Source organism: Heloderma suspectum, chromosome 2 (genome assembly GCF_057233095.1).
Source record: "Heloderma suspectum isolate Gila_16-S chromosome 2, 16-S_ref, whole genome shotgun sequence".
Taxonomy (NCBI): Eukaryota; Metazoa; Chordata; class Lepidosauria; order Squamata; family Helodermatidae; genus Heloderma; species Heloderma suspectum.
The window spans coordinates 16,091,551-16,117,860 of NC_139459.1; the positions used below are offsets into that span (position 1 = coordinate 16,091,551).

Sequence of the window (26,310 nt, forward strand, 5' to 3'; positions counted from 1 at the left end):
TCAGATCTTCGTCAAGTAAGACAGCCTTCCCCAACTTGGTGCCTTCCAGATGTGTTGGACTACAACTCCCATCCTCCTGAGCCAGCATGACCAACGGTCATGGGTGATAAGAGTTGGTCCAATGCATTTGGAGGGCACCAGGTTGAAGAAGGCTGGTGTAAGACATATGCTCTATCGCCAAGGTACAGCCCCTCCCTGATGCTGGGCGGTAGGGAGGTAAAATGTGAGTGGGGAAGTCCTTGCTGATGTACCTCAGGTAAAATGTGGGGAGGTGAAATGTGAGTGGGGAAGCCCTTGTTGATGTATCTCAGGTAAAATGTGGGGAGGCCCTTGCTGATGTTCCTCAAGTAAAATGTGGGGAGGTGAAATGTGAGTGGGGAAGCCCTTGTTGATGTATCTCAGGTAAAATGTGGGGAGGCCCTTGCTGATGTTCCTCAAGTAAAATGTGGGGAGGTGAAATGTGAGTGGGGAAGCCCTTGCTGATGTTCCTCAGGTAGCCACAGAACTCTGCCCCAATAGTCATTCCCCTCTCCGGTAACAGAGGCCCGAGGCCCGCACAGGCTGATCTCGGAGAAAGTATGGAAGAGAAACGTGGCTCTTTGCTCTGAATTAGGAATTGGTGGGAAAATGGGGAATTGGGAAGCCTGGGCTACAAACATGTACTTGGTTTGTGCCAATTGAACCGTCATGGCTTTCCCCAAAGAATCCTGGAGTTATAGTTTGGTGAGGTGTGGAGAGTTGTCTGTCCAAGTCTGAACCTGTTCTAGGTTTTGGGGGGCCCTTGGACAAGACATCCTCAGTGGGCCCCCTCCCTCAGTGAATCGACTTGCCTGACACCATGGTCACCAGCTGCCCTTGCTCCTCCTCCTCTTTCTCATCACTGCTGTCGCTTGCTTGACAGGCAGGGAGCCAGCGAGAAAGCAGGCAATGGCATCTCCTGCTTCTCCTTCTCACCACCTCTGTTGTCTGGGCCAGAGCAAGAGGCAGGTGAGCAAGCAGGTTGCAAGGGTGAAGAGGAGCAGCAAGTCCAGGGGGCTCTTGACAGTGGGCCCCTGCTGGGGTGTGGGCCCTTGGCAGGCGCCCAACCATACCTACCCTTGATGGCAGCCCTGGTCAGAGTTGCCTGTCCCACCTTATATACCCCCCCACACACACACGCACACCCCACACATGCACACCTGGTGTCCAGGGTTCCCTGAGAAGAAGGAATGACTTTTAAATTGGTTTACGTCTTCAGTGTGGATACGTCCCTTGTCAAGATAAGCAGCTGTGCTTAACCCAGCTCTAGGTGACTTCTGTCATGATAAAAACACTGTCCTAAATAGTGCATTCAAGTCCTGGTGATGTGCAGAGAGAGAGCAGCAAAGGCAGCCGAGCCAATCGGGTGTCTTGTGGGCATCCGGGTGGAAGCAGGAAGGCACCTTCCAATGATGAGGCACACGTGAGTCTTACGGGGGGAGGGGATCAGAGGTTTTGCCCCAGTGCATCAAATCCCCACGACACATGCACACAAACCCACACATATGTTGCATCAGCACAAAGGGGTGTCCTGCATATCCACACAGCTGAAAGAAACTATTGCAAGACTAGTCTGTCCAAGTGTCTTTCTGCTTTCAATTCGGAGCCAATTTCCACCTTCCCACTTAGGATAGCAGCTCCCAAAGTCTAATGTAGCAAAAACAGAGCCTCCAGTTGTCTAAATTAAAACTGGATTCTAGGTGGGGAAATTGTCATCAACCTTGCCTACCTTATAGGGGTGTGGTGATGATAAAATGACTGCAGTGTCGGCTGCATTAACTTTCCTAGATCTGGTGCACTGTTGTAACGTCCTTCATTAATGCTGTTTAAATAACAATGCTGTGGGGATGGGGAGCTATGAACTGGGCATTTCCCAATACAGTTTTCAGCTTAACTATGAACTCAACCCTGTGGGGTAGACACAGCACCGTCTATACCTCTGTCTTCTGCCTGTAATATGGGGCAGAGGAGGAAAAGAATACTGACCTGTTCCACAAGATTGCTGTAAGGATTGCTGAGAGAAGGTATATACAGTACTTTTCACTGATCAGGAAATGGACTATATGAATGTTAAGTATTATTGCCCTGAGCCTCAGAGATGGTTGCCGCATCCCAGTGGGAAAGGAGAGCTTGACTTGGGCTGAAATGGAAGCAGCATGAGTGGAGGGGAAATGGGGTTGCAAAGTAACTCGGAAGCAATAAAGTAGCCAGAGCGTGGGGCAACAGGAGAGAGATGAGCTCTTCAAAACTCTCCCGGAAAGGATACACCCCGAGTGAGTTGTTGAAAAAAGTTGAAACCATCTCCCCCCTCTTTTCTGTAGTTGCGGGGGGGGGGTGGAAATCGATTTATGTGGACCCACTCATCCCATCCGGGTGATGTCTCTTCTGTGAAAGACTAGCCCCTGCCGAAAAGGTTGTGAGGGAAATGCCAGCACACGCACGCACATATATATGTGCTCACTCTGCTCTCTTCGCTTCCCTCGCTCTTGGTTTTTGCTGACCTGAATGCGCCCCCTAGACTCGTTGGGTCCTCTGCCTTATAAAGACGATGTACCAAGTATGTGTGTCTGTGTGTGTGTGTGTGTGTGAGAGAGAGAGAGAGAGAGAGAGAGAGAGAGAGAGAAGCTTAAAAGGAAATAAGAGAATGTAATAGATGGGGTAGTTTACTCCTAAGACTTTGGGCACGCTGTAGATGTATGCGTAAGATTATGTGGTCCCTCCAATTAAAAAAGCAAAGGAAACAGATATTTACAGTTTGTCTGCGACCATTAGGGCCCTTTTTTCCGCCTTTTCATTCGTTCTTGGTTCCTGAGTATCTAAACATCTCATGAACAGCTAGCGTGGTCTGCATTGCATCCTGGGTGGTGCCCCCATCATCAGGGCATTTACCGTATATTTTGGGTGGAAAATTCTAATGGCAGCCCAACACACCTGTATGAGCAAGCATTGCACCCTGGCACATTCTGGACAAGACCTGTTGAAATCGTGGGAGCTGTACAAGAGCATTGCACCTCACACAGGAGAGCTGCCCAGGATGTATGTGTATATGACATGTTTTTCCCCCTTTCCTCCAGGGAGCTCTGGGCAATGGACATGATTCTCACCCATTCCCATTTTTATCCTCACAACAGCCCTGCTAGGTAGATTAGGCTGAGAGGTAATGGATGGCCCAAGGTCCACTGAGTTTCAGTATGGTTACTGGAAGCTGGTGGCTCCAGTGTCAGTGGGGTGGTGAATCCCCTTCGGGTTTCAGTCAGAACCAGTCAGAACTCCAAAGGAGCGCACCTTGGATATCTCTGCACCATGGATAGGATGGTACCAATGGGCTTTTTGTGAGTGTTCTAGCTGTGCAGGAGGTGTGTGTGTGTGTGTGTGTGTGTGTGTGGCAATTTTTGTTCCAATCATGCTAGGAAGGGAAAAGAGAACCCTGTGCTGTATTTTTGGTAAGGATCTCCCCATATAAGTTTAATTACTGAAAGTAAAAAATGAAGATGTTGCTACATTTAGCCATAACATGTAGATCTGAAAGTGCATTAAATCATGCAATTTCCCTATCTCCAATCTAGGAGCAGTTTTATCTGCTCGTTGCATGAACTAGGTCACTCTTACACAACAGGGAAAATCCCAGCCTGGTGCTATGGAATGGCACCTCTTTTTTTCCCTTTTTTCTTTTAAAGGGGGGTTGAGTTCAAGTTTTTTTTTCTCCAGAGGGAGAGGATGTATGTGCGTGTGAATAGCATTTGCTTCCCTGATTTCTTTGTCTGGCATACTGCTGTGAACTCGCAGTTCCTTGAAAACCTGTTCGGATGGTGTCGCAAGCACATTACCAGGTACATGTAAGACAGAGCATTTAGTGTCGGGTCAGAATCCAGGAACCCCACCACCCTCACATGGGTGCACCCAGAGCCCACTTCCTCTCCTCTTCTGAAGCATCTGAATGTGGCTCCTTTACATCTGGCAGCAGCCTGGCTTTTCACACGGCAATGCAAACTTGCCTTAAAGGCATTTGGAAAGTTTCAGCTGCCTCCTCTGGGCTTCTAAAGAAAAAGAAGTGGGACGGGGGCACCTTTCAATGAGAGGGATTTTGCCGTATGAAGCAAAAGCTGCCAGGCTGAGTTATTCATGACACAGGGGCTGGGGAGAATCTACATAAAGCAGCCACAGTCAGTAATAAGAACCATGAACAAATTTCTGCATGCATGAAGTCATGACATGTACGAATTTCTGTTGACTGGCACCTATATCTGTCTGTCTATATATAAAATCCAGTTTCCAGCATTCTGTCACAGTCTAGCATAACCATGAAACAGAACGCCAAGATGGGCCTCTGCAGAGAGAAGCAGGCTAAATTCCCACTGGCTTGATTTTCATCAGATGGGGTCAGTTGGAGATGGTTCGTCCCCTTCCACCCACCACCCTCCCAAGGGCACCCATTTGCTTCCTCCTGTATAAGTGAATGTATGTTATTTACTCCTGTATAAGTTGAATGTATGTTACTTACTTTGAGCACTGTGACAGCATCCGTCACAACAGTGGGCATTTTGTGGGCTTCTAGGAAGCCTTTGGCTGGCCATTATCAGAAACAGGATACTGGGCAAGACTGAACCTTCACTCTGCTCCAGAAAGGCCCTGCTATGCTAGTGGTGATAATACTGACCTACCTGACAGAGTTGTGTAACGATACTATGTATGCGAAGCACGTTGAACACTGTCAAAGTGCTCTATAAAGGCAAAACTTTACCACTGAGAACAAGCAAAGCCACACTGCTGTGTTTTCCGGGAACAGCCGTGGCGATAAGAGTTTGCCACATTCCCTTAACAGCATCTCTCATCTCAAAGCAATTGCACAAAACTCATAAAATGCTATTTGAATCTTTCAAAACAGCAGTGTGCCAGGTGTTGTATAAAGCCCAGTAGGAACTTGGTCCATGCCCAGAGGGCGTACAGTCTGCATGAGGTGAATAGAACAGCTGTAAAGAGCATGGCAGAGTTTTACTGATGCTCCAGATCTGCGCTTATAATTGAAAGACAAAATTCAAAGTGCTGATTTTGACCAGTCAAGTTCTGTACAGAAGGGCGGGGGGAGAGATCTCTCTTTTTTTAACACTACACGAAGGCATTATAATTAGGAAGGATTGTGCCTGGGACAGGGGTGGTGATGAGGAACAGTGGGTGGGACAAACCCGACAGTGGGCCTAGGCTTGCAGGCTGGCTGTCCCTCTCCAGCAGCTTGATGTGCGTTTAAAGCCCTGCTTTAAACCCTCAGCTCTTGTGGATGTACAGTTTCAATGCGGGGTGGGGGGAGCAAATATGTGTGGATCACATGATAGACTCTGTCGCACAGAGTGGAGGTGCTCATTTTTCACACAGGAGGCCTGCTTACTTGTGAGTAGACATGTAGAGGCTTAGTATTTAGGATGCTATCTGAAAGTGCTGCTGAATGATTCCATCCTGCTAACTCCTGAGTAGGCTTAAAATACTAATGATCACATTTAGCCCTGCCCTCAGATGGAATGTGGCCCCTGAGACCTTTACTGTTTTGCCAAGTGGCCCTCAGGCTGAAAAAGGTTCCCCGGCCCATGATAGGGGAAGTCCTGAAAATGTAAGTGAAGCACATGGGAGCAGCCCAAAGCATTGGTCTCCCAATGCAGGGGCAGCTTTCCCAAATCCGCACAGGGTGGAAGGAGAGATGCAGAAAGTCTAGTTTGGCTGTTTGAAAGAAGTCCACAGCATGGGAAATACAAGTATCTCCAAGTTCCTGTTCTTCCTACATTACTTAATGGCCAAAGCCTGCCTGAGCAATTGAAAACGGCAGCCCCAAAATCTGGTGCATCTTTTACAATTGTTTGCCACCTGGCCTGTAGCTAAGAAAACAGTTGGGAAAAGAGAAAAGATATGGTTCTTTCGTCGTGGTTCCTCAGGGTGATCCTAGTTGGAGAATGTAATCTGGCTTTATTTGGGGAAAATGCTCTTTGGAATTGTGCACTGAAGATCATTCTGTCTTTTCATGCAAGAGCTGTGCCTTCACAGGAACAACTGATGAGACTAAAAGGTGTTAAGCTTAAGTTTGGAAGAGGTTTTGCCTCATACATACACACACTTCCTTAGAGACTTAGGCAGACAGAGGCAGGCATTTGGATTGTGTGGACATAAGCTCCTGTATAGATTTCTTCTGAAAGAGTTGATGGCTGGGTCTTACGTCATCCTCTGTTTTCTATTTAAAATAAGTTTCTAGTCCTCATGGTTGTCAGAAAAAAGCTTGAAAACAGATGGGCAGTGTTTGGCTAAGAAAACATAGAGTGATCAGGGCTTTTGATAGTCAGAAGATGAGGGCCCAGAGCCTGCCAGAGCCCCTCTAGTCCTCTGACAATGTTGGTATTTCCTACACTTACCTGCGACCACACCAGCCATCTGAATGTGGTCTCCAGACTCCATGCCTGCTGTTTTCTCTTCCCTCTTTTATCCTCAAAGTCCTTACTAAAAGATTTCAGTCTCTGAAATCCGTAATGACGGAAGAAGAATAAATTAACTAAGTAATCAAATGCTCCTAATTTGCATAATCAGAATGTGGGTTTCCATGGTGAAAAATTTGCATTGTTTTGGTGCAAATTGATACAAGGTGCACAAAGGGAAGTGTGATCATGCTGCCAGGGAATTCACAAGCAAGAAATGCTCCTCAACCTGGTCATAACTGAGCAGAGCAGAACATGGAGAATGGCACAGAAAGAGAGAGATATAGCATCACGACCCCCCCCCCCCAAATCCAAAGCATGGTTATCTGAAGCTCTTGGCTATAAAGCTCACTGTCTGGATTTTTTTAATGATCCTCAGTCATTGAGATAAATGGGGTTTTAACTGTATTAGGAGCCTTTTCTTTGAAGGGATTTGCTGGCAGGAAAGAGAGCTTAAAATAAAGGCAAGCAAGCTAGGATCGCTGATGTCTTGCAGTGTACATACACTTAAGTTATCTGGCCAGCCTCACAGCAGTTTCTAAAAAACCCAGCCTGAACTACTTACTGCCAATGGCAACCCCACTGCCAGTGATAAATAAAGAGAGGTGTATTTTCTATTTGAAGCCTTTGAGCTGCCAACAAACCCCATTGCTCTGGCTGCAGTCAAAACATAAAATCACCCGGAATTTGTTAGTTAAGATGAAAAGCCTGCTTGCGCCTGCCTTTGGGCTTTTTTTAGGTTGGGTTTCTAGAAATTTATGACATAGGGGCTTGACTTCTGAGAGAGGCTTTTAAAAATGCCACATCGAGGACCCAATCCAGCTTACATTAAGCATTTCTAAGGGCTCCTTCACATGGAGCTTTTATCCTGCAATTGAGATTGCTCCTTCTCGGAAGTTTGCGGGCGCTTTACATGACGCCGTGATCATTCAAGGCGTCTCCTGCACTAAATGCCCTCTGTTCCGTTTTTAAATAGATCACAGATAATGAGCTATCAAATTACCCCTTTGTGTTCTGCTTCAGTATCCTCCCTGAAAAGAGGAAAAGCGGCAAGAAGAGGTGAGATCAATGAAAGATAATGGAAGACTCAGATACGGGGAGAAGGGGAGGGGGGAAAGGAAGCACGTGTAAAGGGAGTCAGTGGTGATCCTGCATTTAAAATGGAAGCAGAAAGCCCCGTTTTAAATGCAGAATTTTAAAAGACCTGTTTCTTTCAGTAGGAGAGTTAAAACACATGGCTAGGTCTTTGCCATTGGAATTGGTGGGACTTAAAACAGGCTGGATTTTCACACACACACACACACACACACACACACTTTTGTAGACTGACTGTTTCCATCTCTTGGATCAAATGCAGGATACCCAAGAGAGGCTGCCTCCTCCTGGGTCCTGCTGCAGTATTTTTAAATATTGATTATATTTAGACACCACCCTTTCCTATGGTCTAATGGCAGCTTTACAGCAATCCCATCAAAGTCATAGCTATCCCTGTTCCCCTCACTGGCTAACTGATCAGAAAACTGCATATCTTTCCCATAATGTTCTTCCTCACCCACAGCGATGGACGCACTGTTCATGGTGAGGCTTTAGCCCCCATAAGCATGCTGCGATATATTTTTTATATTTTTTAAACTAAAAATGCTGTGCCACTTTTCTGCCAAATAATGACATTCAGGACATTTCACATTTTCACAAAAACAAAACTATTATCAGAAAAAACAGATTAAAAAGGAAGAGCAGGTAAAAAAATAATAATAATAACAGCAACTAACACTGAATTGCAAATGTCCAGAAGAAGAAAGCCAACTGTTCAGCTATCCCATCAAAGCATCCAGTAATAAATAACTTAAAACAATATAAACATCAGTAGTATTAATGGGGGAAAGAGGGAAGAAAATAATGCCAATCTCTAACCCCCAAAGGTCAGGAGAAACTGGAGGGACTTCACCTGGTGTCTAAAAGATAGCAAAGAAAGTGCCAGGTAAACATCCCTTGGGAAAAATGTCCATAAACACTGTGCCACCACCAAAAAGGCCCTCTCAGTAGTTGCCACCAACCTAAAGGCAAGGGCACCTGGAGAATGATGGGGTCCCTTCAGATACCCTGCTTCTTTCCAGATGAGTTATAGATGGCAGGGATGGGGGAAAGCTCACCAAAGGGATGCCAGTTTGGGCAATATTCTCCATAGTGAGTTTAAAGCATTGGAGGGGAACCTCTGGCCCCTGGGCCCATGCTGGCCTGCAGAGCTTCCCATAGGACACACAGAGCTGTCCGGAATTCTTCCAGGGAATGGGGCTTGTCTCCAAGCCCTACCCCCTGGAAGAGTCCCTGCTGTTATCTCCATTCTCTGATTGGAGGATTCCCCTGCATGTGAGCCATACACCGTGATGTCATTTGGCCTGTGGAGGACTGGGACAGGGGGGGGGGCGTCATCTGGCCCCACACCCCAATTTAGTTCCCCACCCCTGGTTTAAAGCAAAACCACACATTAACTCACATGCAGACAGCAAAAGGTCCTTCCCAGTTTAAGTTTTAGTCATGGGAGTTTCTGACTGGTGCATTTCATTCAGCGTAACAACACCAAATATTGAAGTTCTGAAGAATCACCATCCATGTTACTTTTTACATTGTTGTTTTAAAATAAACTACAGCATTAGACGCGCAGTCAAATAAGTTCCCGTACAAAGAGTAAAGAGCAGACGTCACGAAATGTCCAACAGTTTTTAATAGGTGTGCATGATTATCTCCCTAAATTAAATTAAATCATTACAAGATATTAATAATCGGTTCACAATTCAAAAAAATATATACAATGAGAGTGTGCTCAGCTTTTAAGCAAGTTTTGTAATGAAAATAATATCAAGAAGTGACACTATTGGGGCTGGGAGTTTTCTAGATTTGAGTACTTTCAGTACGATTTTCCTTTTGCTTTCTGGTTTTGCCTTTAAACATTGTTTTCCACCAAGAGCTCTTGAGACAGGATGGGATAAAAATCTCTGTAAACCCATGCAAATGAATGCATGACTTTTCTGCCCTGTTTTGCTTTAACACAGCTGTTCTGGTTTGTTGTCTAAATCATAACCCAGCATCCATGTGGTTATCCTAAGCAGCTCAGATCATGCCTTGGAAACTTTGAGATTCTTTACAGCTTGTGGAGCCTTTTGATGTGGGCCATTGCAGGAAACAGCAGTGCAAGAATCAGCATTTTGGCTCGGAAGCTGAGGTTTCAGTGGCTGTCTTAGGATTTGGGGGGAAGAGTACCAGGGATCTGTCGGGAAGTTTCCAGAGAGATGTATGAAACCCTGCAGCTAAATATTGAGGGTCATGAGCAGCTCACTGGTGCGCACTGACCGATCAGTTTCTCCCACCAGTTGTAGCTGCTAAACTAACCAAGAAACAAAAGCTTAGTATTACATCCAATCGTGGCTTGAAGTTGGCTTACGATTCCTGGCTTGTTAGGGGAGTAACAAACCTGGAGTCCCAGTTTGGAAATAACACTATGCGTTTGCTTCCTGGTTAGTTTAGCAACTAAACTGGGGGCGGGGGGCTGGGACCCCAAGCGGGCCAGATTTTGTCTGTGGAGCTGAGGTTCAGTGCCTCTGGTTGCGCTGCTCCCACTAGCGGGAACCATCAGGCAGCATACACAAGCACACTGCTTGTGAACCATAAGCCTGAATTCTCTGCAGTTCTGGCTCATCGCTACATGTGAACATGGCCAGTGCTACAAAACCAAAAGGCGTGTATCAGCACAAGGTTTACGGGGGGGACAGGAACATGTGAGGAGCACTATTTCATTCCTGGAATCTGGCCTAGGCAGCAGTTTAGAGGAGCCTCCCTTTGCCCTGGCTCTTGGGCCATCTTCTTCTGCCTTCTCCTCACCCGTGTAGCCTGTCTCTCACTGAGATAGCAAACCTACTCCTGGACTGCAGCCTTTAAGACAAGGCTTCAGTCATTCAAAACTGCACTTCCCCTCCTGCCTACCTCCAAATTATGAGATCAAAAGTTAAAATTATTTATTTATTACATTGCTCTAAAGCCCAACAGCCAAAGGTCTCTGGGCATTTCACAAAGATTAATACCTCAACATACAACGTGATAAAAATAATAAAATTAAAGTAAAAACCAGAGTAAAAGCCATCAGCTTTAAAGTTCTAAGAACACAATAAAATCAAACTGAAGGACTAAAAAGCCTGGGGAAATAAAAAAGTCTTCACCTGTGGCCAAAAAGATGATGATGGAGGTGCCAGGCGAGCCTCTCTGGAGAGGGCTGGCCACAAGCGGGGTGCTGCCACTGGAAAGGGCCCCTCCGTAGGAGCCACTCCACCCTGTAGTTTGCTTTGTTCTTCACCCACCCACCCATCCTTGGGTGCACTGTCTTGACTTCCATCGCCAGCACAATTGTGAGAAGCGTCTTTTTAACAAATAAACTATGGAATATGGTAGGAGGTTGCAAGACTTATCATTAAGTGTTGGCCTCGTAGTGGATATCTGACAGGGCTGGCCTGAGCCATTTTGCTGCCCGAGGCAAAGGACCATTCCACACAAAGAAGCTAACTGGCCTGGCAGTTGTATTTTTCTTTCACACTGGCAACGGGACAGTGTCCTCCACAGCTTCTGATGGCAGAAGGCTAGCTTAGGGGGTCCTGGGTGGGCCTCATGGCACACACAACACTGCCCTGTGACAGAAGAGAACTGTTAGGGGGCTCAAGAGGAACTGCGGTGGGGAGGGGGACCACCACACCCATTGCCCAGCATCTGCCACCTGAGACTGCTGCCTCACTCTGCCTAATAGTTGGGCCGGCCCTGTAAACTTTGTCTGCCTTGTAAACTGAGAATCCCAAGGGCGTCACCTGCAGCCCTGTTTAAATATTACATCAGTCTTCACCCTCCCAGATTTTTTTCCCTCGGTTGCCTTCCGAGCAAGCTGCTGTTGTGCTTCCACACAGATCCCAGGTGCACTGTTCTTTCTTCTTCTTCTGAGGCCTGTCCTGTTTTTGTTTTTTTGCAGAAAGACTTCACAATGCGGGAAGAACTGCAGCAGAGCGACGTGGAGCGCTGGCTGGGATTCATCACCTTCCTTTGCGAAGTGTTCGGCACCATGAGAAGCAGCACTGGGGAGCCCTTCCGAGTCCTTGTCTGCCCCATTTATACCTGCCTCAGGGAGGTAAGGCTTCAGCCCTTCTCTTCCGTCAAGAACGACGCAGAGCGCGGCTGTCGCAGTACCTGATGAGCCTCACGTTGCGACACTTCCTGTAGCTGCCCCTAACCTTGTCTTTACTTATGCTTTACACCCTCCACAGCCCTCTGTGTATGATTATACATTTATATTTATAGAGGTTGGTGTAAAGTAGCACATCAGCAAGGCAACAAGGCGGCCTGGATCCACTGTCGATGGTGTAAGTCTTTATGTAAAATATATAAGAAACACAGAAAGTCTAACAACAGAGTATTCTGTTATACTTTATAATGTAATATAATATATCTTATATCTTATATAATGTAAAATATATAAGAAAGACAGAAAGTCTAACAACAGAGTATTCTGCTATACTTTATAATATAATATAAATCTTATATAATGTAAAATATATAAGAAAGACAGAAAGTCTAACAACAGAGTATTCTGTTATATAATATAATATAATATAATTAATATAATATAATATAAATCTTATATAATGTAAAATATATAAGAAAGATAGAAAGTCTAACAACAGAGTATTCTGTTATATAATACAATATATATATAGTATATATTATATCTGATATAATATAAAATATATAAGAAAGATAGAAAGTCTAACAACAGAGTATTCAAAATGTATATTTGAGATAAATGTTTCAGCTTCCGCCCTCGTCAGTAGCTCTGCTGTTATATATTTATATTTAGAACAAAGAACTTCAAACAGCTACTTTTCCCTTCTGAAGAGTGTCTTGGAATGATTATCGTGAATGAACGCACCTGAAAAGCACTTGTGGCCAAATGGATGTGGACTTAGTATTCCGACATAATCTTTCAGGAGCCGGAGGTGCTAGACAGAGAGGCTAGGCCCTGACAGGACTGCGGTACCGTCTTAAGAGTTGCACTGAAGCATAATTTTGCCAGTTGCAGCTTCTGCCGTCGCCGCAGTGTCATGACCTGCCGACCCGTAGGGGAGAGCAAGAGACAAGAAAAAGTGGCAAGGAAAGGACAGAGTCAATGTGCTGATTTGAAAAAAGCGGCCTCTCCTTGGCCTGCAAGCTTTGTAGTCCACACGCCAAAGCCGTTTCCCAGCGTTCAGTCAACTCACAGCAAGAAAAGGAACCTCAGGCAAGGCTATGCACCAGAGCAGCTTGGCTATAACATAGGGTTGAGCTTGCACCAATGGAAACGATCCAGCTGTGTCCATGCGCTTGCACTGTTGACGTAGCACTGGTGCAAACCAAGGCTTGTGCAACGTCACTAGTACTTGCTAGCGCACCAGATTTCCTGGGAGACTTGTCACCCTTGGAAGCTCTATTGATGTTGAACAAGCCTTGGTTCACACTAGCACAGTGTCAATAAGACTAGCACACAGACATGTGTGGATCCTTCCCAGACACTCCCCCCTCCCCGCTGGCATTTATAAACATTTCTGAAGAGCCCTGATGGATCGGAGCAAAGGTCCATCTAGTCCAGCATCCTGTTTCCCACAGTGACCAACCAGATGCCCCAATAGGCCGCTCACAAACCAGGCCTGAAGGCAACTGCTCCCCCACCCCTCTTGCTATTGCTCCCCAGATGCTGCATGAGGAGATAGAGTGCCTCTAAACCTGGAGGTTCCATGTAGTCATTGTGACTAGTAGCCATTTATTTATCCTTTGTTGATTTCTTTAATCCATTTTATTTATTAGTTTTATTTATTTATTGCATTTCTATCCCACCTATCCACCAAATAAAAGCCCTCTAAGCCAGGAGTCAGCAACCTTTTGCACATTCAGAAATTTGAGATGTCCTGAATACAGACATATTGTGACTGCCATGGGTGGGCAAGGCTAGTCAGAAAAGACAAGTGAAATGCCCAGAGGCATTCATGGGACATTAAGATGGCCGCAGCTAAAGGCTCCCACTTGGCTTTGAAGCAATCCCAGCTGCCAGCCAGAAAATATAAACATATTTTTGAATAGAAATTGGGAGGAGTAGGGTGTCTTGGTGGGCACCAAGGAAGGTGTCTGGGGGCACACTGGCACCACGTCGGTCACCCCTGATCTGAGTTGATCATCACCACATCTTGCAGCGGAGCGTTCCATACGCTGGCTTTGCACGGTGTGAAGAAGTCCTTCCTTTTGTCTGCTCTGAATCTCCAGCCAATTTCATGGGGTAGCCTCCTTGCATTCTAGTGTTACTAGACGTTTTATGGGGCAAAGTAAATAGGCTGTAGCTGGCAAGACTATTGCAGAATGGCAAAGCCTGCTTCCCCGTCCCCCCGCCCCAAACACACACACACACACACACAAAAGTGGTGTCACGAGGGACATGGAGCAGATTTAGCCCTTTTCCCAACATGGTGCCTGAAACTGTTTTGATTGGTTGAAATCCCTCCCCTCCCCTGGCCAATTTCACAGCCCCATTTGCAGTCTACAAAAGTGGGAAGTCCATTTCAGTTATTTTCAGGGGTGGGATGAAACGCAGCCAGTTTTCCCCCCAGTTCTTCTTGGCTGACAGCCACCATCCCCCCACTCTGAAAGAACAACATGAAATGATGTGGCATGGTTCCAAAGGTATACAGGAGGCAGAATGGCAGCCACCAGCTAGAAGGGCCACCAGTGAGTGCCCCCGGTCCCCAAAAATGCAAAAGAAACAAGGCACTTTCACTCCTGAACTCCTCACCCATCCACCCCCAAATATCAGTTGAAAATTCATTTTGGAAAACATTCAGCCTAGCCCTGGCCCAAATACAGTTCTTCGCATTCTCCAATATAAACAAGTGATGTTGTTTGTTTATTAAATTTATATGTTTTCTTTCCACCGGAAATGGCACTCAAGATGGCTAACAATAATAAAATATGGATTAAAAACAAAACGTTAATTAAAGATATATAATATAAAAACAAATCAATAGAGAGCAATTGTATGGTCCCTGGGCAAGCATCTCAGGGACTCGGAGATCCGATCCCTGACCCCAACCCCTCGCAGCTAGTGTGGAGAGAACCGTGCCAGCTGTCTCTCTGCGGTTGTAAAATTGACCTCAGATAGGAGGAAAAGGGGGCGTTCCGGTGGGTGGGGAGGGGAGGAGACTGGAGAGCCAAGGATACGATTTATCCTGACCCACCTCCTTCCTTCATCCAAAGGGCCCTCACTAGATGGGCTAAAAAGGCCATCAAGAGAAAATAAAAGAGACTGGAGGACAGGAAGGTAAGGGTTGCCTCTGGTGCTCCTCCCACTCTGCCAGCTTCAGTCTGGCAGGGCAGAGGAATCTCAGAAGCCTCCAGGTTCAGGGACTTACAAGCACCAAGAGCGCAGTCCATAGGACTGCGCCATAGGATCCATAAGATTGTGCCCTAAGAAACACAACGCTAAAGAAATAGGCCACATCCCACCTGCTCAAAACAAAGCACCTTGTTCATTCTTACGAGGACACGTGTATGGAGAGATGGTTGTGTTGGAAGCACCCACATGAACAGCCCTCCTCACACAAAGGGTTGGATCCAGATTGAAGCTGGATCATCTGCACAGGTGGAAGAGGACTTGCCATGGCAACCCCTCCAGCCCCAAGAAAATGCTACACGGGAGACCCTGCTAAATGGGGTGAGCTGTGGTGAGGGGAGAAGTGAAGATATATATTTTTTAATATGCTGCTTAGATATATTAAATATGGTAAGGGGCGTATTAATTTATTCAATAGAATATTAAATTAAATAACAACATTGGGTGGACGGAGCTTCCATGAGCGGAGACCTTCCTCACAAAAGGCAGACCCTGGATCCATCCCACTAGGTGGTTGAGCCTACACTAAGAAGGAGTCCCTGGGGTGGTGCAGTGTTTCTATATGCCCAGAAAATGCATTGTGCATCTGCACACTGATGCTGCCCCCTGGCGAATATATTCTCATAACCATGACAGGCATTTTGCTAGTCTCCTCCAGCAGGCCGTCTCCTCCAGCAAGTTACCTGCAAGGGCCTCTTTGCAATGCTTGCAAGTAGCACCAAAGAAGCACCTTCTGTTTGCACAATCCCTCTGCTTTTAGGTTCAATATTATTAAAGGCAGATCATTTAACTGCGACATAGCCGCAGGAAGCATTTCCCTGAGTCACTGCAGTCTCTCATCTGTGTTTTGTTTAAGTTCTTTCCATTCATCTTTGCTTCCATTCTTGGAAAGCTGCGGGAGTGCGCCTAATCCCAGCCATTGAATGTTACAGCAACAATGCCGTGCTTCAACTAAGGCAAGCTGGCTTGTAGGACTTGATCACAAAGAACACAACTACCCAGAGAAAGTTGTGTATTTATTTATTTGTTTCAAATATTTAGATGCATCTTGCCTTTTTGTCCCTCGGGACTCACACAGTAGCTTAACAACAATATAGAAACAATACAGTAGGAACAGCAATATTGTAAACACTCACAGCAGTAGAGAGCACAGCAAGAATCAGGTAGGGCGAGAAATAGGAAAACTATTCAACTGCACTCCCCAAAGCCCCGTGAAAGAGCAGGGTCATAGGAATTGTTGTTGTTGTTGTTCAGTCGTTCAGTCGTGTCCGACTCTTCGTGACCCCATGGACCATAGCACGCCAGGCCTTCCTGTCCTGCGCTCTCTCCCGGAGCGTGCTCAAGTTCATATTCATTGCATCCGTGATGCTATCTAGCCATCTCATCCTCTGTCGTCCCCTTCTCCTTTTGCCTTCAGTCTTTCCCAGCATCAGGGTCTTTTCCAGAGAGTTTTCTCTTCGCATTAGGTGGCCAAAATATTTGAGCTTCAGCTTCAGTATCTGTCCTTCCAATGAGCACTCAGGGTTGATTTCCTTGAGGATGGACTGATTTGACCTCCTTGCAGTCCAGGGGACTCGTAAGAGTCTTCTCCAGCACCACAGTTCGAAAGCATCAATTCTTCGGCGCTCAGCCTTCCTTATAGTCCAGCTCTCACAGCCATACATTACTACTGGGAAAACCATAGCTTTGATTAGATGGACTTTGGCGGCAAGGTGATGTCTCTGCTTCTTACTATGCTGTCTAGGTTTGCCATAGCTTTCCTCCCAAGGAGCAAGCGTCTTTTAATTTCATGGCTACAGTCACCGTCTGCGGTGATCTTGGAGCCCAAGAAAGTAAAATCTGTCACTGCTTCCATTTCTTCCCCTTCTATATGCCAGGAAGTGATGGGGCCAGATGCCATGATCTTAGTTTTTTTAATGTTGAGTTTCAAACCAGCTTCTGCACTCTCCTCTTTCACCCTCAACAAGAGGCTCTTGAGATCCTCTTCGCTTTCTGCCATTAGGGTGGTATCATCTGCATATCGGAGGTTGTTGATAATTCTCCCAGCAATCTTAATTCTGACCTGTGATTCATCCAACCCAGCGTTTCTCATGATGTACTCTGCATATAAGTTAAATAAGCAGGGTGACAATATGCAGCCTTGTCGTACTCCTTTCCCAATTTTGAACCACTCGGTTGTTCCATGTCTGGTTCTTACTGTTGCTTCTTGACCCTCGTACAGGTTTCTCAGGAGACAGGTAAGGTGGTCTGGTACTCCCATCACTTTAAGAATTTGCCACAGTTTGTTGTGATCCACACAATCAAAGGCTTTAGCGTAGTCAATGAAGCAGAAATAGACGTTTTTCTGGAATTCTCTTGCTTTCTCCATGATCCAGCGAACATTGGTGATTTGATCTCTAGTTCCTCTGCCTCTTCGAAACCCAGCTTGTACTTCCGGTAGTTCTCGGTTCGCATACTGCTGAAGCCTAGCTTGTAGGATTTTGAGCATCACCTTGCTGGCATGTGAAATGAGCGCAATTGTGTGGTAGTTTGAACACTCTTTGGCGTTGCCCTTCTTTGGAATTGGAATGTAAACTGACCTTTTCCAGTCTTGCGGCCATTGTTGAATGTTCCAAATTTGTTGGCATATTGAATGCAGCACTTTAACAGCATCATCTTTTAGGATTTTAAATACCTCAGCTGGAATACTGTCATCTCCGCTAGCTTTGTTGTTACTAATGCTTCCTAAGGCCCACTTGACTTCACTCTCGAGGATGTGCGGCTCAAGTTCAGTGACCGCACTATCATGGCTATCAGGGACATTAAGATCTTTTCTGTATAGTTCTTCTGTGTATTCTTTCCACCTCTTCTTAATCTCATCTGCTTCTGTTAGGTCCCTCCTTCTTTGTCCTTTATCATGCCCGTCTTTGCACAAAACGTTCCCTTGAGATCTCCAATTTTCTTGAAGAGATCTCTAGTTTTTCCCATTCTGTTGTTTTCCTCGATTTCTTTGCATTGTTCATTTAAGAAGGCCTTCTTGTCTCTCCTTGCTATTCTCTGGAACTCTGCATTCAGTTGGATATATCTTCCCCTTTCTCCCTTGCTTTTCACTTCCCTTCTTTCCTCAGCTACTTGTAAAGCCTCATCAGAGAGCCACTTGGCTTTCTTGCATTTCTTTTTCTTTGGGATGGATTTCGTTGCTGCCTCCTGAACAATGTTACGGACCTCTGTCCATAGTTCCTCAGGCACTCTGTCTATCAGGTCTAATCCCTTAAATCTATTCCTCACCTCCACTGTATATTCATAAGGGATATGATTGAGGTCACACCGGAATAGTTTAGTGGTTTTCCCTATGTTCTTCAATTTAAGCTGAAATTTTGCAACAAGAAGCTCATGATCTGAGCCACAGTCAGCTCCAGGTCTTGTTTTTACTGACTGTATAGAGCTTCTCCATCTTTGGCTGCAAAGGACATCTGATTTCGATATTGACCATCTGGTGATGTCCATGTGTAGAGTCGCCTCTTGTGCTGTTGGAAAAGAGTGTTTGCTATGATCAGCGTGTTCTCTTGGCAAAACTCGATTAGCTTTTGTCCTGCTTCATTTTGTACACCAAGACCATGCCTGCCTGTTATCCCGGTGATTTCTTGACTTCCTACTTTAGCATTCCAATCCCCTATGATGAAGAGGACATCTTTTTTTGGTGTTAGTTCTAGAAGGTGTTGTAGGTCTTCATAGAAGCGATCAACCTCAGCTTCTTCGGCATCAGTGGTTGGGGCATAGACTTGAATTACTGTGATGTTGAATGGTTTGCCTTGGATTCGTACTGAGATCATTCTATCATTTTTAAGATTGTACCCCAGTACTGCTTTTCCCACCCTTTTGTTAACTATGAGTGCTACTCCATTTCTTCTAAGGGATTCTTGCCCACAGTAGTAGATATGATGGTCACCTGAATTAAATTCGCCCATGCCTGTCCATTTTAGTTTGCTGATTCCCAAGATGTCAATGTTCAATCTTGCCATCTCATGTTTGACCACCTCTAGCTTACCTTGATTCATTGATCTGACATTCCAGGTTCCTAAACAATATTGTTCTTTACAGCATCGGATTTTCTTTTCACATAGGAATATACCAAGTCAAACCTCGGGTCCATCTAGAGGTGGGTGAACAAGCAATGTTCATGTTTGCCCAGATTCTCTGAACATCAGCTTGATGTTCTTCTCGTCTTGTTTACCATGGTCATTTGCAATCTCTGTTCAATTTGCACAAACGGGAAAATTGCTCAAATCAAACACAATCAAATGGGGAAATTGTGCAAAGATGCATATTTTCCAAAGTTGCGCAATTTCCCTCATACACTACAGCGTAAAATTGCACTATTTTAAAATTGTGCCATTGTGAACTGCTTGTTTGAAAAAAAATTGCACATTTTTTGGACGTGGCCACATACTCGACAATTTGGGAGTGTTTTCGGAGAACACATTTGGCTGCTCACATCCACGTTCGGGGTTGTGAATAGGGCTTGTTTGACTCTTTTGGGAGCGCAAACAAAATTCTTGTGCAGCCCTGGGTCCATCTAGCCTGTTATTATTCACACTGACTAGCACCAAACACCATAGCCTGCCCTACGCAGGGTCACCAACACTGGTTCCCAACTGTTTGCTGTGTGGATGTCGCAGATCAGCTGCTCACTAAATCCATAACTGTTCAGAAACTTCAATTGGTCCAGAATGCTACAGCCATTGTTGACTGGGGCTGGTTAGAGGGATCATGTGACTCCTTTATTACAACAGCTTCACTGGCTACCAGTCTGTTTCCAGGGACAATTCGAAGTGCTGGTTATGACCTATAAAGCCCTATATGGCTTGGGACCAGGCTACCTGAAAGACTGCCTTCTCTCCTAAGAGCCTGCCTCATCCTTAAGATCTTCAGGAGAGCCCTTCTTTCAAGATCGCTGCCTTCAGAGGCACGATTGGTGGCAACCTGAGAGAGGGCCTTTTTGGTGGCCCCTCCCAGGCTGTGGAACTCCCTTCTGAGGGAGACTAAGTTTGCTCCCCTTCTGTTGTCCTTCTGCCAGCAGGCAAAGACCACTGTATTTGAGAAGGCCTTTAGCCTGTAAGTGGGTATGTTGTGTTGGGTGCTCTTTTTAATAATATTTTTTTCTGTAGTTGTTAGGTTTTTATTGTATTTTAATGTATTATTTGATTGTTTTGATCCATTTTAGTTGTTTCTGTACCTTGCCTTGAGTGCCATTTTTTGGTAGAAAGGCAGGGTACGAATAAAATAAATAAATTTTGGCTCCACCAGTAACCCACAGTAAACTTCTCAAGCCATGGAAGAGAGAGCCATCTTACCATCTTAACTAGCCGGGGAAATGGCTCCCCACTTCCCTTTTCCCAGTCTAGTTAAAACATGGGGGAAGTCATTAAGAATCCAGCATGAGGCTGGATATCATTTCCTTCGGTCAGTCTTTGTTTCTCACATGGTGTTGCTTTCATCACTTCCCTTTCCTTGTCCTTGTTCTGTTGTGATCTACCGAAATCCTTTCATGGGGATGTAAACAGTGTTGCAATATCTGCATCCATCACTGTGCACAGAAGACATCTTTTCACCGCTTGCTGTGCATGAGGGAGCGCCCTAGCGCTGCTGGGCAGGGTCTTTTAGAACGGCTTCTCTTGCGCCCCCTTTTGCGTGTGTGTTCTGCATTTGTGTGTGTGTGTGTGTCCTTCTCAGGTTTTGTATTTCCCTAAGCTCTGGGGATGAAGTCACATCCTCACCTCATTAGGATGGCTTCAGACAGCCAGGAAATATAGTCTGTCGGCTGGGTGGTTCTACCGCATCCACACGCCATGCCAACCCTCTTGACAATGACCTTCTGGTTCCAAAAGCAAAGGCTGTTCCAAGACTGATAAAGGAGATTTAACTAGATCCCCATCACCATTTCCTTCCTTCCATGTCCAGGGGCAGGAGGGACCAGCAAGAGGGAATGGGTGTCTCCAGCGTGCCCTGTCTGTGGGCTTCCCAGAGGCATTTGCTTGGCGGCCACTGTGGGAGACAATGCACGGGGCTAAAAGAGCCTTCTGTCTGAACCCTCATGGCAAGGGTGGCCAGCAAAGGAGCAAACATCTTTGCAAGAATTAGAATCACCAGCATGTGATGGTTTTGTGTGTAGCTACTTTCCTGGTCACCCGAGATGAGTCACCTCTGAGCAACTACATAGGGGCAATGTTGGCCCTTTTTTCCTTTTATAATGCTCAACATTTATCTAGAGCCGGTGTGGTGTAGCGGCTAGAAAGTTGGACTGGGAGTTGGAAGATCCAGGTTCTAGTCTCCACTCGGCCATGAAGCTCACTGGATGACTTGGGCCAGTCACTAACTCTCAGCCTAACCTACCTCATAGGGTTGTTGTGAAGATAAAATGGAGAGAGGAGGACCATGTAAGCCTCTTTGGGTTCCTTGCAAGAGGGAAAAAGATGAGATATACATGTAATAATAATAATAATAATAAACAGATGTGGCACTTTACAAATGTGCAAAGCAATTTGTGTACATTATCTCTGTAAGCTTTATGACAGCCTTTTAAAGTAGAGGTGCTTCCAGACGTGGCTGATTTAGCACAGGGGTTGGCAACTTGTGGCCTCCAGATGTTTTAGCCTACAACTCCCATCTGCTGTAGCCAGCATAGCCAGTGGAGAGAGATGATGGGAGTTGTAGGCCAAAACATTTTGTCGGCCACAAGTTGCCCACCCCGATTTAGCAGCACCAAAGCTTTGCTGTTGCATTTTAAGGTGCAAGCAGAATTGCAGCTCTCCTTCCAGACCTCTGGAATTCAAATGTCATTCTGTAGCCAGATGGCCAGGCCTCCTTTCCCCAGTACCAAATATTGCGGGGCAGGGATATAGTGGGGGTGGAAAGGATTAAACATTCCTCCTCTTGCTGCAGCAACATCCATGATCTCCCCGTTCCCGCCGCCCATGGCCGAATGGGCAGGGGAGAAAAGAATGTAACAGCAGAGTTATGTGAAAAGGGAACTGTGGCCACTGTGTGAACAGAATGCTGGACTAGATGGACCCTTGGTCTGATCCAGCAGGGCATTTCTTACGTTCATAGGGAAAGGTTGAAGAAGTGATGAAGTTGGTGTCTACAGAAGAGAGACAGACCATAGAGAAGGAATTAGCTAGATGAGAGCAATTTATACAGGCCAGAAGTCTCAGAAAAAGTCTATACCTGGAGCAATTGCGCAGCTGTTCCATTATGCTAAAAAAAAAAAAAAAAGATAGGTGGGATTTTCTGAGCTTAGTGGCGGGGAAAGGAAACTGGAGCAGGAAAACATGGGAGGGAGATTTTGCTCATGACTGCCTGCAGTTGCCTTGTAAAAAGCATGGAAGCAGCCTGGGTCCCTGGTGGGTGTTTTTTTTTTTTTTTTCCGTATTGCAGATAGCAGGCTCCAGCTAATGGCTTGTCTGAGGCCACCCGGACTTTCCATGGCAGAGGCGATATTTTTTCAAGATGCTTCTTGGTTCTTAGTCACTCCTGTTAGCCATAGTGCTACATTAGCTCTTACACAGATACTGAATAACTGCAAAGTGGCATAAGTTCACAGAAATTACTGGTCCATAAGCAAGGCTAATAATGAAAATGATCGCTACTTTGATGGTATACTGCAGGCACAGAGGAAAGTTGTGTTTCTCATCATTAACCACATCACAATATCCAATAAGGGGTTCCATAACAATTGCACAACCTCATCCACACAATAGCCATGTGTGCAACTTTCTGAGTGGAAAGAATCTTTTGCTACTGTTTCCATAGCCTCCATGAAAATTTTAGCTACTGCTGTCAGTGCTCTTTTTGACTATGATATAAACATCCCTCCTCCTCACACACCCCAACTGCTTTTTTCTGGTGGGTGTCCAGACATCCAGCACAGTCTGACGGATGACTACGTCAAGAAAGTCTTCTGCTTCTATAGGAGTGAGAAAGGATTTCCTAAGCGGTGTCTCTCTGTGTTTGTTTCCTTGCAGTTGTTGCAATCTCAGGACATAAAGGAAGATGCTGTCCTTTGCTGTTCAATGGAGGTAGGAATCCTGAGCTATTCTCCATCTAACCCCCTTTCTGCACTCTCTCAGCCAACACGGTGTATTGTTGTTGTTTTTAAAGGCCACAAAATCGTAACAGTAGGGCTTTATATAGCTATCTTTATGCCACAAAACTGGAAGCCGGTATCCAGAATCCACAAAGCTCTATTTGCTGCTAATATATTCAGGCATATGTCTCATGGAGGATTCCAGCGTTGCCTTATACTCACTCAGCTTCACACTCACCATGGGCAGATCCTTGCATTCTGTAACTTGGGAATGGCAGCAGCAAAAGGATTTGGGGAAGGAGTTGTCTTGGTACGAGTCTCAGAAACTCAGTGGGGCCCCTTCCCAGACCTCCTTATCAGAATGAAAACATCCTGCTACAGCCATTCTGGCTGTACAAACACACTACAGAGGCCTTCCCCAAGCGATGCCCTCTAGATGTGCTGTACTACAACTCCCTGTCATCCCCCAAGCTGGGAGTAATGGGACTTGTAGTCCAACACATCTGGAGGGCGCCAGCTTGGGGAAGGCTGGTTTACAGCATATACCCATACAGAAGCCTGGAACTGTGTATGCAAAAATACAGTATGAGAATTGGCTCTTGAACACACATCCAGCAAAACTCTCTTCACCATGTCTCCTGAATAAATGTGAGAGATACACTCAGGTTTGCTGAGCAACTGTCGAAGTGGAGAGTTGCCTGCAAAACCCATGCCACAGGACATTTGTTGGTCTTGAAGGTGCCACAAGACATTTCCTTGGCTTTGCTCCCACAGACTAAGGGCACAATTCTGTGCATGTCTAGACAGAAAAAAAGCCCTACAATTCCCAGCATTCCCCAGCCAGCACATCTTAGAGAGGCATCAGCACTCTCTGATGTCTTTCCAGCACCAGGCAAAGACCTTTTTATTTTCCCAAAAAAATTGTTTTAACTTTCCTTGCTCTGTTTATATAGATGATGCTTTTATAGAGTTGCTGTTTCTAGTTTAACATATTGGCGATTTTATGGTGTTTTCAATATTTCACTGTAAAGCCACCCTGATAATGCATTTGAAGCATGGGAGATGAATCTAAACAATTTAAATAACATAACATACAAAGTTTTCCAGAGAAATGCAATAAGACTAGGGAACCCTCCCCATCGCACTTCTTCTCAGTTGTGTGTGTGTGTGTTGCGGGGGAAGATGGAAGTGGCACTGGGGTGTGACTGGCACTCTTCAACCCCCGACTTCTGACCCCTCCTCCCTCTCTCCCTCCCTCTCCCTCTCTGTCTTGACAGCTGCAGAGCACAGGCCGACTGCTGGAGGAGCAGCTGCCTGAGCTGATGACAGAGCTGCTGGCGACTGCGCGCGACAAGATGCTGTGCCCCTCAGAGTCCACGCTGACCCGGTCCCTCCTCCTCGAGGTCATTGAGCTGCACGCCAACAATTGGAACCCCCTGACCCCCACCATTACGCAGTACTACAACAAGACAATCCAAAAACTGACCGCCTGAGTGGAAGACGGGAGGCAGGGATGGAAGACACGCACTTTACACAAACAAAACACAGAGAAAAACGGATTTGGGGAGGGACTGAGCTGCAGCGACCGGAGAAGGGACCGAGAGACCTTTTGTGGTCAGATACCTAAGAAGACAAACCCCAGCATGCTGAAGAATACGTTCATGGGGGCGAAGCATGTTTCTTTTCAGCTGTGTCCTCAAGTGCCCTCGCCACCCCTCTCCCCTGCTGTGTTTTGTTTTAGGTCCCCCTTTTATTAAGCCCATTCCTCATTCAGCTCCACGTCCCGCCAGGTCATTGTCTGGGTTCAGAAAGAACACGGCAGACTTGAATAGCATGTCGGAGGGCCGGCGTGGATGGCTTTTGCGGCGTTCTCTGGCTTGCACCAGCCAACTGGCAGGAGGCAGCACAGAGCAGATGTCTTGGGGGGGGGACAAAGGGAGACACGTTCCACACCAGACGCTGGTAATTGACAGCTTTTGTCAAGCAAGGGGACCCCCTCCCCCATTCCTTCCACTCCTCTTGTCTTCAAGGTTTGTCTCTTGCACTCCCCTCCCCTTCCACTGCTTTATACCCTGAAACCCTATTCCAGATTAGACATTCAGAGGGGATAAATTTCTTGCTATTGTGCTCTTTAAAAAAAAAATGCACTGGGTTTTGGTTTTCCTTTGTTGGTTTATTATTTTATATACATATGCATAGCTAGATCTTATATACACATGAGTGGACAAATCACTGTTGAGCTTTGGAAAGCAAAGATAATGTTACAATGTGAGGTTGCGGTTGCTGGAGGATCCTGATGTAGGGAAACAAAAACCCCAAAACACTTCAGAAGTATTATAGCCACAAAACGTCTTGCCAATGAGTTATAATTAACAGCCTCATCCTATACTCAGTTCAGTTGGACCTCCAAATAAAAGGGCAACTCCACACATTGATATTGTAGTGGGAAACACCAGTGTTACACCAGTTTCCTGGAGCAAACCTGTAACATATGAACTCTCTGCATGAGTGTACAATTCTTTAAACACCCATGTACATACTTCTCGGGACTCTGGCCCAGTCTGGTTTTCCAGATGCATATACAGAAGTGTTTAAAGAAGAGTGCACACTGGTGCATGCTGCCCACATGTTGTGTATTAGTTGCACAACACACTCATGTTTCTCACAGCAGTTATGTGTGGATGTGCCTTAATTGTGCATAGGAGTGTAGCTTAAGTGGAGCCAAGAACTGTGTGCCAATAACTCAAAAATAGTCAGTCTGTGGCTAATCTGTGGATGTGGACATTTGTGGTGCCCGCTAAACGAAAAGCAGCTCCGCTATTTGGGGGTAACACTTTTGTCGTTGTTTATAAATAGCTTACAATGACATTCATGGCTGTAATTATACAGTTAAGTCGGGCCCACTACATTTGAGCCTAAAAATAATTAAGGGAGCGGGGTGGGGTGGGGAATGAAGACCTGAAGTTGTTCTTTAGATGCCAGTAAATAGAAGGTGAAATGTATGTATGTGGTATTTGAAGTTTTGAACAGGGATAGGATAGGAAGGAAGGAAGGAAGGAAGGAAGGAGAGGGAGGGAGGGAGGGAGAGAAAGAAAGAAAGAAAGAAAGAAAGAAAGAAAGAAAGAAAGAAAGAGAAAGAGGCTCCAGACTAGCAGGATATGTTTTGTTTTTATTTTCCAATGTTTTTTACTGTGTTGTGTTGCAGAGCCTTGAATTTAAGATGAAACATATCCCTGGTGCTTTCCATCGCTTTAGAACAGACTTTCCCAACCTTACACCTTCCAGATGTGTTGGACTACAATTCCTATCCCCATTCCCCAACTGGCAGG

The 26,310-nt window shown here is 45.7% G+C and overlaps 1 protein-coding gene across 4 annotated transcripts in view; it reads left to right on the plus strand.

Annotated features, from left to right (window-relative positions):
• CTIF (cap binding complex dependent translation initiation factor) overlaps window positions 1-26,067 on the plus strand; it is a 228,764-nt gene extending 202,697 nt beyond the window's left edge. For all 4 annotated transcript variants that reach the window (XM_084832016.1, XM_084832015.1, XM_084832018.1 and 1 more), the window contains 3 exons: window positions 11,479-11,634; window positions 22,920-22,973; window positions 24,259-26,067. In XM_084832016.1, coding sequence (XP_084688142.1) covers window positions 11,479-11,634; window positions 22,920-22,973; window positions 24,259-24,474 — 426 coding nt within the window. In that variant the 3' untranslated portion in view covers window positions 24,475-26,067. The remainder of the gene's footprint in view (window positions 1-11,478; window positions 11,635-22,919; window positions 22,974-24,258) is intronic.
• The last annotated feature ends 243 nt before the right edge of the window (window positions 26,068-26,310 follow it).